This window comes from Leguminivora glycinivorella, chromosome 27 (genome assembly GCF_023078275.1).
Source record: "Leguminivora glycinivorella isolate SPB_JAAS2020 chromosome 27, LegGlyc_1.1, whole genome shotgun sequence".
NCBI lineage: Eukaryota > Metazoa > Arthropoda > Insecta > Lepidoptera > Tortricidae > Leguminivora > Leguminivora glycinivorella.
Window position 1 is genome coordinate 4,790,519 of NC_062997.1, and position 11,755 is coordinate 4,802,273.

General features: G+C 43.1%; 1 protein-coding gene across 1 annotated transcript; it reads right to left on the minus strand.

The window, feature by feature from the left end:
* Nucleotides 1-288: 288 nt before the first annotated feature.
* On the minus strand, nt 289-11,625 carry LOC125240288 (protein dj-1beta-like). Its single transcript, XM_048148158.1, has 6 exons — nt 11,470-11,625; nt 10,925-11,024; nt 5,193-5,312; nt 4,781-4,895; nt 2,908-3,050; nt 289-474 (listed from the first exon to the last, which is right to left on the minus strand). The coding sequence occupies exons 1-6, from the start codon at nt 11,577-11,579 to the stop codon at nt 370-372; spliced, it is 693 nt and encodes a 230-aa protein (XP_048004115.1). The 5' UTR covers nt 11,580-11,625; the 3' UTR covers nt 289-369.
* Nucleotides 11,626-11,755: the final 130 nt, after the last annotated feature.

Genomic DNA, 11,755 nt, shown 5'->3' on the forward strand with positions numbered 1-11,755 from the left:
TACGTTCGGGAGCTACGATGCCACAGACAGACACGTCAAACTTATAACACCCCGTCTTTTTTGCGTCGGGGGTTAAAGAGTATAAAATAATAGGGACAGTTCTAAAATACCAACTTTTTAACCCCCGACGCAAAAACGACGGGGTGTTATAAGTTTGACGTGTCTGTCTGTGGCATCGTAGCTCCCGAACGTATGAACCGATTTAGCTTTTTTTGTTTGAAAGCTGAGTTTGTCGGGAGTGTTCTTAGCCATGTTTCATGAAAATCGGTCTACTATGTAGGGGTTTTGTCAAAATTTATATTGTGGCTACCTGACACCATAGTCCTTGTTGTACTAGGACCCTTAGTCGATGGAAAGCCACACTTCTGTTTAGTAGGAGCTGATGATCATGCCCTTTTCCACCTGGTCCGCTTTGTCTTTACCGGTCAGTAGCTCGATGAGAGACAGCCCGAACCAGTATGCTGTGCCCGGTCCCTGAAAAGAATACATCTTTTAGTACCAATAGCCTATAATAATAATATTTTCCCCTCACTATCTCGGAAACACGTGTTTTGTCCTTTAATACCAGCGGGTAAAAACGCATTTTATCCACTAGTGGGTAAAGTAATTTGACCTTGAATAAAGTCAAATTAACTGCTTTAAAATTGATAAAAGTAGGTGAATCTAGTAATAAAGATGATTTACCACCTGTGGAACTACTGGAAGCGGTGATAAACGCGTTTTTTAACCGACTTCAAAAAAGGAGGAGGTTCTCAATTCGACTGAATGTTTTTTTTTTTTTTGTATGTATGTTACTCGATATCTCCGAGAATCCTGGATCGATTTTGAAAATTTTTTTTTTGATCGAACGGGTATAACCCCGAGATGGTCCCATTGACACCAAGTCAGGGTCTGATGATGGTATCTTGGAGAAATCGAGGGAACTCTTCAAATGTTATAGGCACATGTAAGGTTTTTAGTGTATTTTTCAAAGGTTTTCAAAGATATACCAGTATTTATGCCTGACGGTAGTAATTTTATGTGGCTGAGCTGATGATGGAAGGTCAACTCCTCAATATAATATCACTAGGAACCACTAAAAATCAACAAATAGATTGCAATAATCTAAACATCCAAATTATAAACAAATCAATTATTTTTGAAGGCGGGGCCAGCCTGCGTATGGTTGGGAGGGGCAAACAGGTCTGGTACCGACTTCAAAAATAATTGATTTGTTTATAATTTGGATGTTTAGATTATTGCAATCTGATAAGAAATCTGAATTCAAAGGTTTGTTATTTTTGGCTTTTTAGTTTCTCCGTGTTTTGTAACGCGCTTATTTTTGAAGGCGGTTTTATTTTTTGTTAAAAAGTTAATTTATTTTTGCGTTGTAGTTTCCTCGCTATAGTGAGGGGAAAAGTTTTGTGTTACACTCGGGTGCAAATGTATTTTACTTCTCGTGTGTTAAAAAACTCGCAAGTTCAGGATTCTATTCTCGAACCACTCGCTTCGCTCGTGGTTCAACTATAGAATCCTTTCACTTGCTCGTTTTTCAATTCCACACTCGGCGTTAAAATGCAACTTTGCCCCCTTGTATAACAAATAACTATTAGTAAGTGTCGACCGCTCTGACCTAGTGGGTAGTGACCCTGCTTGCTAAGCCGCGGTCCTGGTTTTGAATCCTCGTACGGGCATTTATTTGTGTGATGAGCACAAATATTTGTTCCTGACATGTTAAGAGTGCTATCGTACAGTATGGTCACTCCCTGCTAACCGCTGAAACGCTCACCCGCTCTCGGTTACCTCACGGTTACCGCCTGTCTTATCTCACTCATACAAGCATGGTACGCGTTCACCTACACGAGCTTCTGTGTGCGTGTAGAGGGATAAGTATGAAAAGATTTGTAACTCCATATATCAGTAAATGCAAGTCAAAGAGGATCGAGTATTATAGAGAGTTACTGTCGAAGTAAAATGTGTAATCATAGTGCATAGACTGCCATCTCTTGACACAGGCTTAAAACTTTTGAACCTCAGTTTTGACAATTTCGGCCATATTCTTAGCTTAATATGTGTTAAAATGTCAAATATTAATATTAGCTCCATCTAGCTGAGCGTACCCCAAAGGTGTAATGCCATCTAGGCCACCGTACCTTTTTCTATATGGTACGGAGGTACGTTTTTTTCTTAGACTATTTGTTTATACGGAGTTATATATGTCTTTAATGAAAGTTATTTGTAGTGACATCTAGCGTCAATCACGCGTCAAATAGCGTAAATTATCAGTGCCGCTACTTGTCGAAAGGACAGTATATTGCTCAACAATTTTTGGCTAATATTACAATAGTATTAATCAGTACTCTGTTTTCAATTCCTTCTGCTCGTAATATAAGTTGTAAACTGTTTTAATATTACATTTTTAGCAGACGCGACACTGTTGACACCTAGTGTCGAGTAGTGGTACTGATAATTTACGCTATTTGACGCTTTATTGACACTAGATGTCACTACAAATAACTTGCATTTACTGATGTACGGAGTTACAACTATACTTACTTATCCCTCTATGTTGCGTAGGAACGCGCTTCCTTCGCACATTTGATCGCCATTGTCCGAGTACTAAGATAACTCATAGCCATTAGGAAATAAAACTATGGAAACGGATTAAATCGCGTATAATTAATTTAAAATACATCCCGACGTTTCGAACTCTTTACAGCGTTTGTGGTCTACGGGTGACTGGGTGATTTTAATTTTTCCTCAGTCACCCGTTGACCACGAACGCTGTAAAGAGTTCGAAACGTCGGGATATATTTTAAATTCATTATACGCGATTTAATCCGTTTCCATAGTTTTATTTCATGAGTAACTATCGCGGTCACCGAAGACAATATCATAGCCATTTGTTTGTGTGTCTGTGTGTCTCACCCTGCTGGTAACAACGTTGCCATCGACAACCACCCTCTCTCCCTCCACGTAGGTGTAGTCTCCAGTGATCTTGTCTTTCGTGGTGGGGTAAGAAGTGACACGCTTGCCGTGACCGATGCCGTGCGCTACAAACGCGGTGGGAGCTGAAAAATAAGAATATTTAGAGTTTTAAGAACACAGGTGCAAGATAATAGGCTACTTGACCCCTTTTAGGGTTCCGTAGTCAACTAGGAACCCTTATAGTTTCGCCATGTCTGTCTGTCCGTCCGTCCCTCCGCGGATAATCTCAGTAACCGTTAGCACTAGAAAGCTGAAATTTGATACCAACATGTATATCAATACCGCCGACAAAGTGGTAAAATAAAAAGTGGAAAAAAATGTTTTGTTAAGGTACCCCCCCCCCCCCTACATTTTTTTTCATTCCAACCTCAACGTGTGATATATTGTTGGATAGGTATTTAAAAATGAATAAGGGTTTACTAAAATCGTTTTTTGATAATATTCACATTTTCGGAAATAATCGCTCCTAAAGGAAAATAAAAAACTGGCCAAGAGCGTGTCGGGCCACGCTCAGTGTAGGGTTCCGTAGTTTCCCGTATTTCCATAATAAAACATTTTTTTCCATTTTTTATTTTTGCACTTTGTTGGCGTGATTGATATACATATTGGTACCAAATTTCAGCTTTCTAGTGCTAACGGTTACTGAGATTATCCGCGGACGGACGGACGGACGGACAGACAGACATGGCGAAACTATAAGGGTTCCTAGTTGACTACGGAACCCTAAAAAGTGTCCCCCCCCCCCTCTAACTTTTGAACCATATGTTTAAAAAATATGAAAAAAATCACAAAAGTAGAACTTTATAAAGACTTTCAAGGAATAGTACATTACGATACAAGTGCGTAAAAAAGGAAGTTCGAAACGAGTGGCGATAAATTAAAACACGACCGAAGGGAGTGTTTTAAATCGACACGAGTTACGAATTTCCTTTTCGCACGTGTATCGTACGACGTTTTTCAGTACAGATGAGCCTCCGAAGTTTTGACCTGGCATATAATGAACCACTTCTCGCACTAGTGCGTAAAAAAACACCATCTGTACTGAAAAATTGTTTTCAACTTGATAGGTTTAGTACATTGCACGTAGAACTGACGGCCGTTGGGGCGGAAAGGTTCTCAAATGGCGACCGCGTATCGGAAGACGCATGGGTAGGCCCCCCACAACGTGGACTGATGACCTGGTGAAGGTCACAAGAGTCCGCTGGATGCGGGTGGCGCAGGACAGGTCATTGTGGCAATCTTTGGGGGAGGCCTATGTAGGGTTGCAAATAGAAAAAAAACGAATGTTTTTTTTTTCAGAATTGTGAAAAAAAAACCGAGTACCAGGTTTTTTTTCTAAACATGGTTTTTTTTCAGATGAACAAATAATTCGACAATAACGGTTTTTCGTGAGTTGTAACGTGTTTCAATAACAATAACGTATATTTCAATTCGATTAACATACAGTATACAAACGTTTATTGGGGAATCCCCGATGCGGCGTGCAGCGTGGAGAGGCGGTGGTGTTGCCAACAGAAAATAGTGATAACTAACAACTACAGAATTCGTAAATGTTACTTTTATAAGACCAGAAATTAAAGTTATTTGATTAAATTCGTTTAATAGTTAACATTAAGTCTAAAAAACCGTATAAAAGTATTAACCGCTTTGCAAATTTTGAGATTTCGTACATTAGAAAAAAAAACATACTCCAGAAAAAAAAACTGTTTTTTTTCATGTTTTTTTTTTCAAGCCAGAAAAAAACGTTTTTTTGCAACCCTAGGCCTATGTCCAGTGGACGTCTTTCGGCTGATATGATGATGATATTGCTTACCAGCACAGATAGCAGCGACGATTTTACCAGCTTTCTCATGATCCTTCAGCAGGGTACCGACAACAGACGACTTGGACAGACGGTCTGAACCTTCAAGACCACCGGGAAGGATTACCTGCAATTATAAGTATCAGTTTTAGCATAAATTAAAAATAAATATTGGGGACACCTTACACAGATCAACTTAGCCCCAAACTAAGCAAAGCTTGTATTATGGGTGCTAAGCGACGATATACATACTTAAATAGATAAATACATACTTATATACATAGAAAACATCCATGACTCAGGAACAAATATCTGTGCTCATCACACAAATAGATGCCCTTTCCGGGATTCGAACCCAGGACCGCGGCTCAGCAGGCAGGGTCACTACCGACTGAGCTAGACCGACAAAAAAGTATAAACATACCACATCATATTGAGGAGTATCAGCCAACGCATCAGCTAGGGCCTTATCGGGGACCAGAGTGACTTGGCGAGAGCACAGCACTGGAGCGCTTCCATCGAGACCCGCTAATGTGACCGTCACCTGAAATAAACTTATAGTTTAAAAAACACTACAAAAACATGCTTTGATAAATAGAACCTAATCGTGGTCAAAGTTTTTTCTAAGCAATCCATAACCTAAACACAAAATTAAAATTTTGAAACAACCCCCGACCGCGACATAGTGGACCGATTTTCATGAAACATGGCTAAGAACACTCCCGACTAACTCAGCTTTCAACAAAAAAAAAACTAAATCTAAATTGGTTCATCCGTTCGGGAGCTACGATGCCACAGACAGACACACACACAGACAGACAGATCAAATTTATAACACCTTTTTATAAAATACATTATTATTTTATTATTATTATTCTCTTTATTTATTTTTTCTTTAGGCTTAGGCTATTTTATAATATGATTATAAAAGTAAAATACAAAACCACTTACAAAACAATACAAAATATATAAACACATTATAAAAAACCTAACCTAGGGTGCCGCCAGCAGCGGGGCAGGGCCCAAGCTGCCGGTGGTTAGGGCTGCAGAGAGAGGAACCGTCGGACTATCCGCGCCGTGTCCAAGATCACCGCCTTCTGCATCTGGCCCTTGATCCAGCCACCTAGCGAGAGTCTCTTAAGATGTTGGTCGAGACTCTTCGCTATGAGACCGTTCGCTGAAACGACTATCGGAACAATGATCGTTGAATCAACATCCCACATGGCGGTTATCTCGTGAGCCAAGTCTAGGTACTTACTGGACTTGTCCTTCTCGGCTTTCACGAGATTCTCATCATGGGGGATGGTGATGTCAACGAGCACTGCCCGGCGTTTGCAGTCGATCTATTATCACAATGTCAGGCTTATTGGCTACAATAGTCCTGTCAGTGATAATAGATCGATCCCAATAGAGCGTGGCACGACCATTTTCAAGAACTGGCGCAGGTAAGTACTTGTAGTACGGTACTTCGCGGTCCACAAGGCCGTATTGAAGAGCAAGTTGCTGGTGAATAATCCTGGCTACGAGATTATGTCTGTGCAAGTACTCGCCGTTAGCAAGATGAGAACAACCGGAAATGATATGCCTGAGTGACTCTCCGGGACGGCGGCATGCCCGACAAATGTCGACCGTACCGTCCTTCAGGATATATTTCCGGTAGTTGTTCGTCATCATAACTTCGTCCGCAATTGCACAGGCAAAACCCTCGGTTTCTCCGAAGAGGTCCCCGAATCGTAACCAGTTCACCGATGCGAGCAGGTCTACATCGGGTCCCGTGAGGGCCTTGTAGAACCGCCCGTGTAGCTGCTTGCTCTCCCATACCGCCTTGCGGTCCGCAGTACTTAGTACCACAGGTTTGCGCCAGTTCTCTTTCGCCAAGGAGAGCGGCGTGAGGTTTCCGTCAACTGCCACCACATCACGATGCATCCCACACTCGTTGTTAAGGAAGTAATTCCTGAGATTGTACACCTCACGGTTGTGGAGATCTTTGGCGTTTAGGAAGCCTCGACCTCCGCACTTCCGTGGGATGTACAATCTCATAACAGACGAGCGCGGGTGTAACATACGATGTGTGGTAAGCAGTGAACGGACCCTCCGATCCAGGGCGTCCAGCTCAGTCTGGGTCCACCGTAGTATGCCAAAGGAGTATGTGAGTAGAGGCATTACCCAGGCGTTAAAGGCGCGCACTTTGTTGCCTCCTGACAAAAGACTGTTAAGGACTTTTGTGAGCCGACTGAAAAAGCGCTCCTTCACCGACCGTCTAATGCCAACATCCTCAATACCCAACGACTGTGACATACCAAGGTACTTATAGGTTTCTGATTCAGAGATAGATCTGAACGACATCGTCTCAGAAAGTTGTAAATTTTCTGAATTTACAACCTCCCCCCGCTGTACATGCATGACCGCACACTTATCGACACCAAACTCCATTCTGATGGCGGTACTGAAAACTTCTGTGGTTTTCAATAGCACCATCAGGTCTTGGGTGTTCGGTGCAAATAGTTTGAGATCGTCCATGTACAGAAGGTGAGAGATGACTTCACCCTCTCTCCGAAGCCGGCAACCTAGCCCAGAATCCTTCAGCAGCGTGCTGAGGGGATTCAGAGCTAGGCAGAACCATAATGGACTCAAACTGTCACCCTGGAATATTCCTCGCTCAATCCTTATGAAGTCCTGCGGGCCAGGGGGCCATCCCTGCCTCCTGGTTGACGAAGGACTGTGGTCCACTGCCTCATACATGCAGCCAGGAAGGATATTAAAGCTGCATCAAGTTTATACAGCTCCAATACCCTTCTCAGCCATGAATGAGGCACCGAATCATAGGCCTTCTTATAGTCAATCCAAGCGGCCGAGATGGCTCCCTTGTTCCGCCGAACTTGTTGGCAGATGGTCATGTCTATGAGGAGGAGCTCTTTAGTACCACGGGACCCAACCCTACATCCATTTTGAGCGGGAGCCAGAATGTTGTTAGCGACAATATGCGCGTTAATTTTTGCTCTCAAAATGGATGTAAGGAGCTTGTAAAGTGTAGGCAAGCACGTAATGGGTCTGTAGTTTTTTGCTTCCGTGGTACTACCGGACTTATAGAGCAGGAAAGTAACACCAGTTGTTAGGGAAGGTGGGAGAGAACCAAGATCGAGGGCTTGTTGAAATTGCGTTGCCAAACGCGAGTGCGAGCATCGAAACCATTTTAGCCAGAAGTTGTGCAATCCGTCCGGTCCAGGACTTTTCCAGTTCTGGGCCGTACGGGTAGCACAACTTACGTCGTCGGGGCTGATGGTGATAGCCCCCATAGGTTCGATGTTCTCGCACTCGCGTTCGACAACGGTCATCCACTCACTCTCCGTGTGTTCGACGGGCACCGACCAGATGCTACGCCAGAAATCAGACATGGCAGTAGCATCCGGCAGCCGCACGTCAGACACACGAGGGTCGGTTTCCTCCCACCTTCGGTATACTTTCCTTTGGTCGCTTTGAAAAAGACGATTCTGCTGGAATCGGTCCACACGCTTTCTGTAGCGGCGAATACGGCTTGCCCATGCATAGACTTTCTGCTTCAGGAAGTCGATGCGCTCTGTGACATTGGCCAAATAGTCGCGGGGCCTGATTTACTCGAGGGCGATTATTACCCCTCTGAAGCAGATCAGCTTTGCAATGAGAGTCCTAAACGAGTTGATACGACGCTCGATCCGTACTTGCCATGCAGGGACACCTCCGGCGGTCCTAGTTGCACGGTCAGCGTCCGGAAACTTGACTCGAGCAACACGGCACGCCGCGATGGCTCCGCAGTACATGATCGAGTGTGTATCATCTAGATCTTTACTAGTCCGTATAAATGGCTCTAGTAAAGCGTTTAAGGCTCCCATTAACGCTAGATTGCGTCTATTCATAGGCAGACGTGGTAATCGTGGCCTAGGATTGTTTGTGGAGCGATACTGCGTAATCGCCTCTTCCAAAGACCTCCTCAGTTGCTCATTAGCAGGCTCACTCACGCTCTGACTCGCGAAGTCCCCGCCGTCGTTACCGGAATCAACCCGCGGCGCATCCGGTGCCAGGTCGGGTTCGGGCACCGGGTCCGGCGACATGGCGGGCAAATTCCGCCCCGAGGCGGGGTCCGCGCGAGCAGCGAGAGCCTCCTGGCGAAGCCGATCAAGTGTGGCGTCATCCAACCGCCTTGACCGCTGAATGACGCGCACCTGATCCGATAGTCGCTGCTCCGATACGGTGGTGGTGGGTTCAAGCGTCTGAAACAGAAGCAGCATTCTCGGACGATACGCTGACAGCCTAGTTCCCCCCTCTGTAGCCCCATAGTACGCTCGCATGACGTTCTCGTTCATCAACTGAGACCATCTCATGCGGCGCACTACACCACCGGCAGCGGGAGCCGTGGGCGGGGCAGGATGTCCCGCAGGCCCCAAGCGTGCCGGCAGCGGTGGCCGCCCTCGTCGCGCAGGTGGTCGTGGCGGCGGTGGCGGCGGCCCGCTCTCGTCGCTCGACTCGCTGGTGTCGGCCGCGGCGGTGGCGAACTCGTCGCTCGACGGCGGTTGCGAGGAGACGGACGAGGCGGGCGAGGGTGGTGGGCGTGCGCTTTGTAGAACCGCTGATTGTCCGCGTGCTTTACTTCTCGTAATCATTCCGTGATATTTGTTTTGTCGTACATGTCGATCATTTTTATGGTGAATTATACCCAATATAAGTTTGGTCACATGTAGAACTGACTTGGGTTCTGGTTTCCACAAAAAGTAACTCAAAAATCAACATGTAAATACAAAATATACAAAAATTTTTTAGAGAGATTAGCAAAACACGTTTGAAGTTGACAGCGTCATTATTATTATTATTTATTATTAAATACAGCTGTAACCTTATAATTACAATATTGCCCCGCAAAACTCTGGAAAGAGTTTGACTGCAGGAACAGCAGTCTCTCATATCTATAATACTTAATCTTAATAATTTACTTTATAAACATTTTTACAGTATGACACATATTATAACAGTTTAACAAAAATAGAACAAATTATATTAAGGTAATGTATTCAGGTAGTGCTTTTTTAACTGGTTTTTGAATTTATTAGGGTGCTTTTCACTTCGGATGGCTTCAGGTAAGCTATTGAGCAGATATGGGATGCGCTTTTTTAGCGATCTGTCTCCAAAGTAGTTATGTATTCTGGGCACGGATAGCTTACCTGTAGCCACCGCTTTAGTATAGTAGCTATGGCCTATGGCTAACACAAAACTTTTCCCCTCACTATAGCGAGGAAACTACAACGCAAAAATGCGTTTATCACTGCTTCCAGTAGTTCCACAGGTGGTAAATCATCTTTATTACTAGATTCACCTATTTTTATCAATTTTAAAGCAGTTAATTTGACTTTATTCAAGGTCAAATTACTTTACCCACTAGTGGATAAAATGCGTTTTTACCCGCTGGTATTAAAGGACAAAACACGTGTTTCCGAGCTAGTGAGGGGAAAAAGCCTTTATTGACCAAATAATTTCATTTTACAAATTACATTTATATTCACATGTCATTTTTTTTTCCTTAGATTATAATTTTCTTCTTAAATACTTTTAAATAAATATGTTCTTATAATACTGTCCACACAGACTTAAAACTTTTGAACTCAGTTTTGACAAATTGGCCCATATTCTTAGCTTGATATGTGTTAAAATGTCAAATATTAATATTAGCGCCATCTAGCCAAGCATTCCAAAAAGGTGTATTGCCATCTAGGTCACTGTACCTTTTTCGGTAGGGCTTTGAGGTACGTTTTTTTCTTAGACTTTATCTGTCCATACGGAGTTACATATGTCTTTGCTGTTAAAAGCGTGTTAAAAATGTTTATTATGGTAAATATAGCACAGATCAAGATTAGACCTGTGTGGCGCCTGTGTGGTGACAGGTTAAGAATTTCGCCACCCCCTTTCTTCCCGTGGGTGTCGTACAAGGCGACTGTGGGTTATGGGTTGGGTTGTGGCGTAGGCGAGAGGCTGGCAACCTGTCACTGCAATGTCAGTTTCTTTTTCTTTCAACCCCTTATTTGCCAAGAGTGGCACTGAGGCTTTGGTGGTTTCATGTGCTCTGCCTACCCCTTTGTGGGATGCAGGCGTGGTTGTATGTATGTATGTATCAAGACTAGAATAACTTACACCTCCCCTCCTGAGCATGTCAACTGTGATCACCGTCTCCATCTCCTCGGCACCCTGGGCCAGGATCACTAGAGCTGTCTTCGACATTTTGCAGGAAAACCTAGGGAAACATGTACAAGATCATGACCATGCGTATTAAGCAAATGTAAAGTACTTTTTGCTGATGAAAATTAAGACTACTATTTTAATAATAAAACTAGTGTAAGATACTTTTCTTTCTTTATTTATAAATTCCTTAAAATTAACACTAACAGACAGGCTATAGATGTTAATGGGAGGGTAGTTTTAGAGACTCATACAATAGAGTACACACTTATGGTCTTATGATTGATTAATAATCAGTAGCTAATGGAACTTGGAGTCGTATTAACTTCCAGGTATCGGCTACTAATCGAAAGGGATTGCGATACCGTGCTGAAAAACATGTCCAGAATACTAATTATAGAGAAATACCGGTAGGCGGTGTGCGTAGAACTACAAAAAACACCAAGAGTCCAAGACTAATCTACAATAAATTAATTAAAAGCAATGTGCTAACACTATACCTTTTCTTGAATATGCTAAATCCTCCTGAAACAACAGTTGCCGGCTTATTTTCCAAAATCTTTGTTAGAACAGGTGCAGTTTGCAAAAGAACTTTCCGGGCTAAATACATTAAAATTTGACAGCTGTAACTTTTTAAAGGTCAAAACAATGCCGGTGAGGCTTTGGCGATTGGCGATATGTTATGCAACTTATACAATCAACTTATCTCAACCTTGACCCTGAATTCGTAGTGAAATCATATTTTTAATAAAATATTAACTAAAACAATAGCTACGTTTTTATTAA

Bases quoted from the DNA above. Each gene is read 5' to 3' on its own strand.
- LOC125240288 (XM_048148158.1), bottom strand. From the start codon at position 11,579: ATGTATTTAGCCCGGAAAGTTCTTTTGCAAACTGCACCTGTTCTAACA. The intron at 11,025-11,469 runs GTATAGTGTTAG...ATGTTTCCCTAG, and splicing joins TTTAGCATATTCAAGAAAAG to GTTTTCCTGCAAAATGTCGA. The intron at 475-2,907 runs GTGAGACACACA...TATTCTTTTCAG, and splicing joins GCAACGTTGTTACCAGCAGG to GGACCGGGCACAGCATACTG.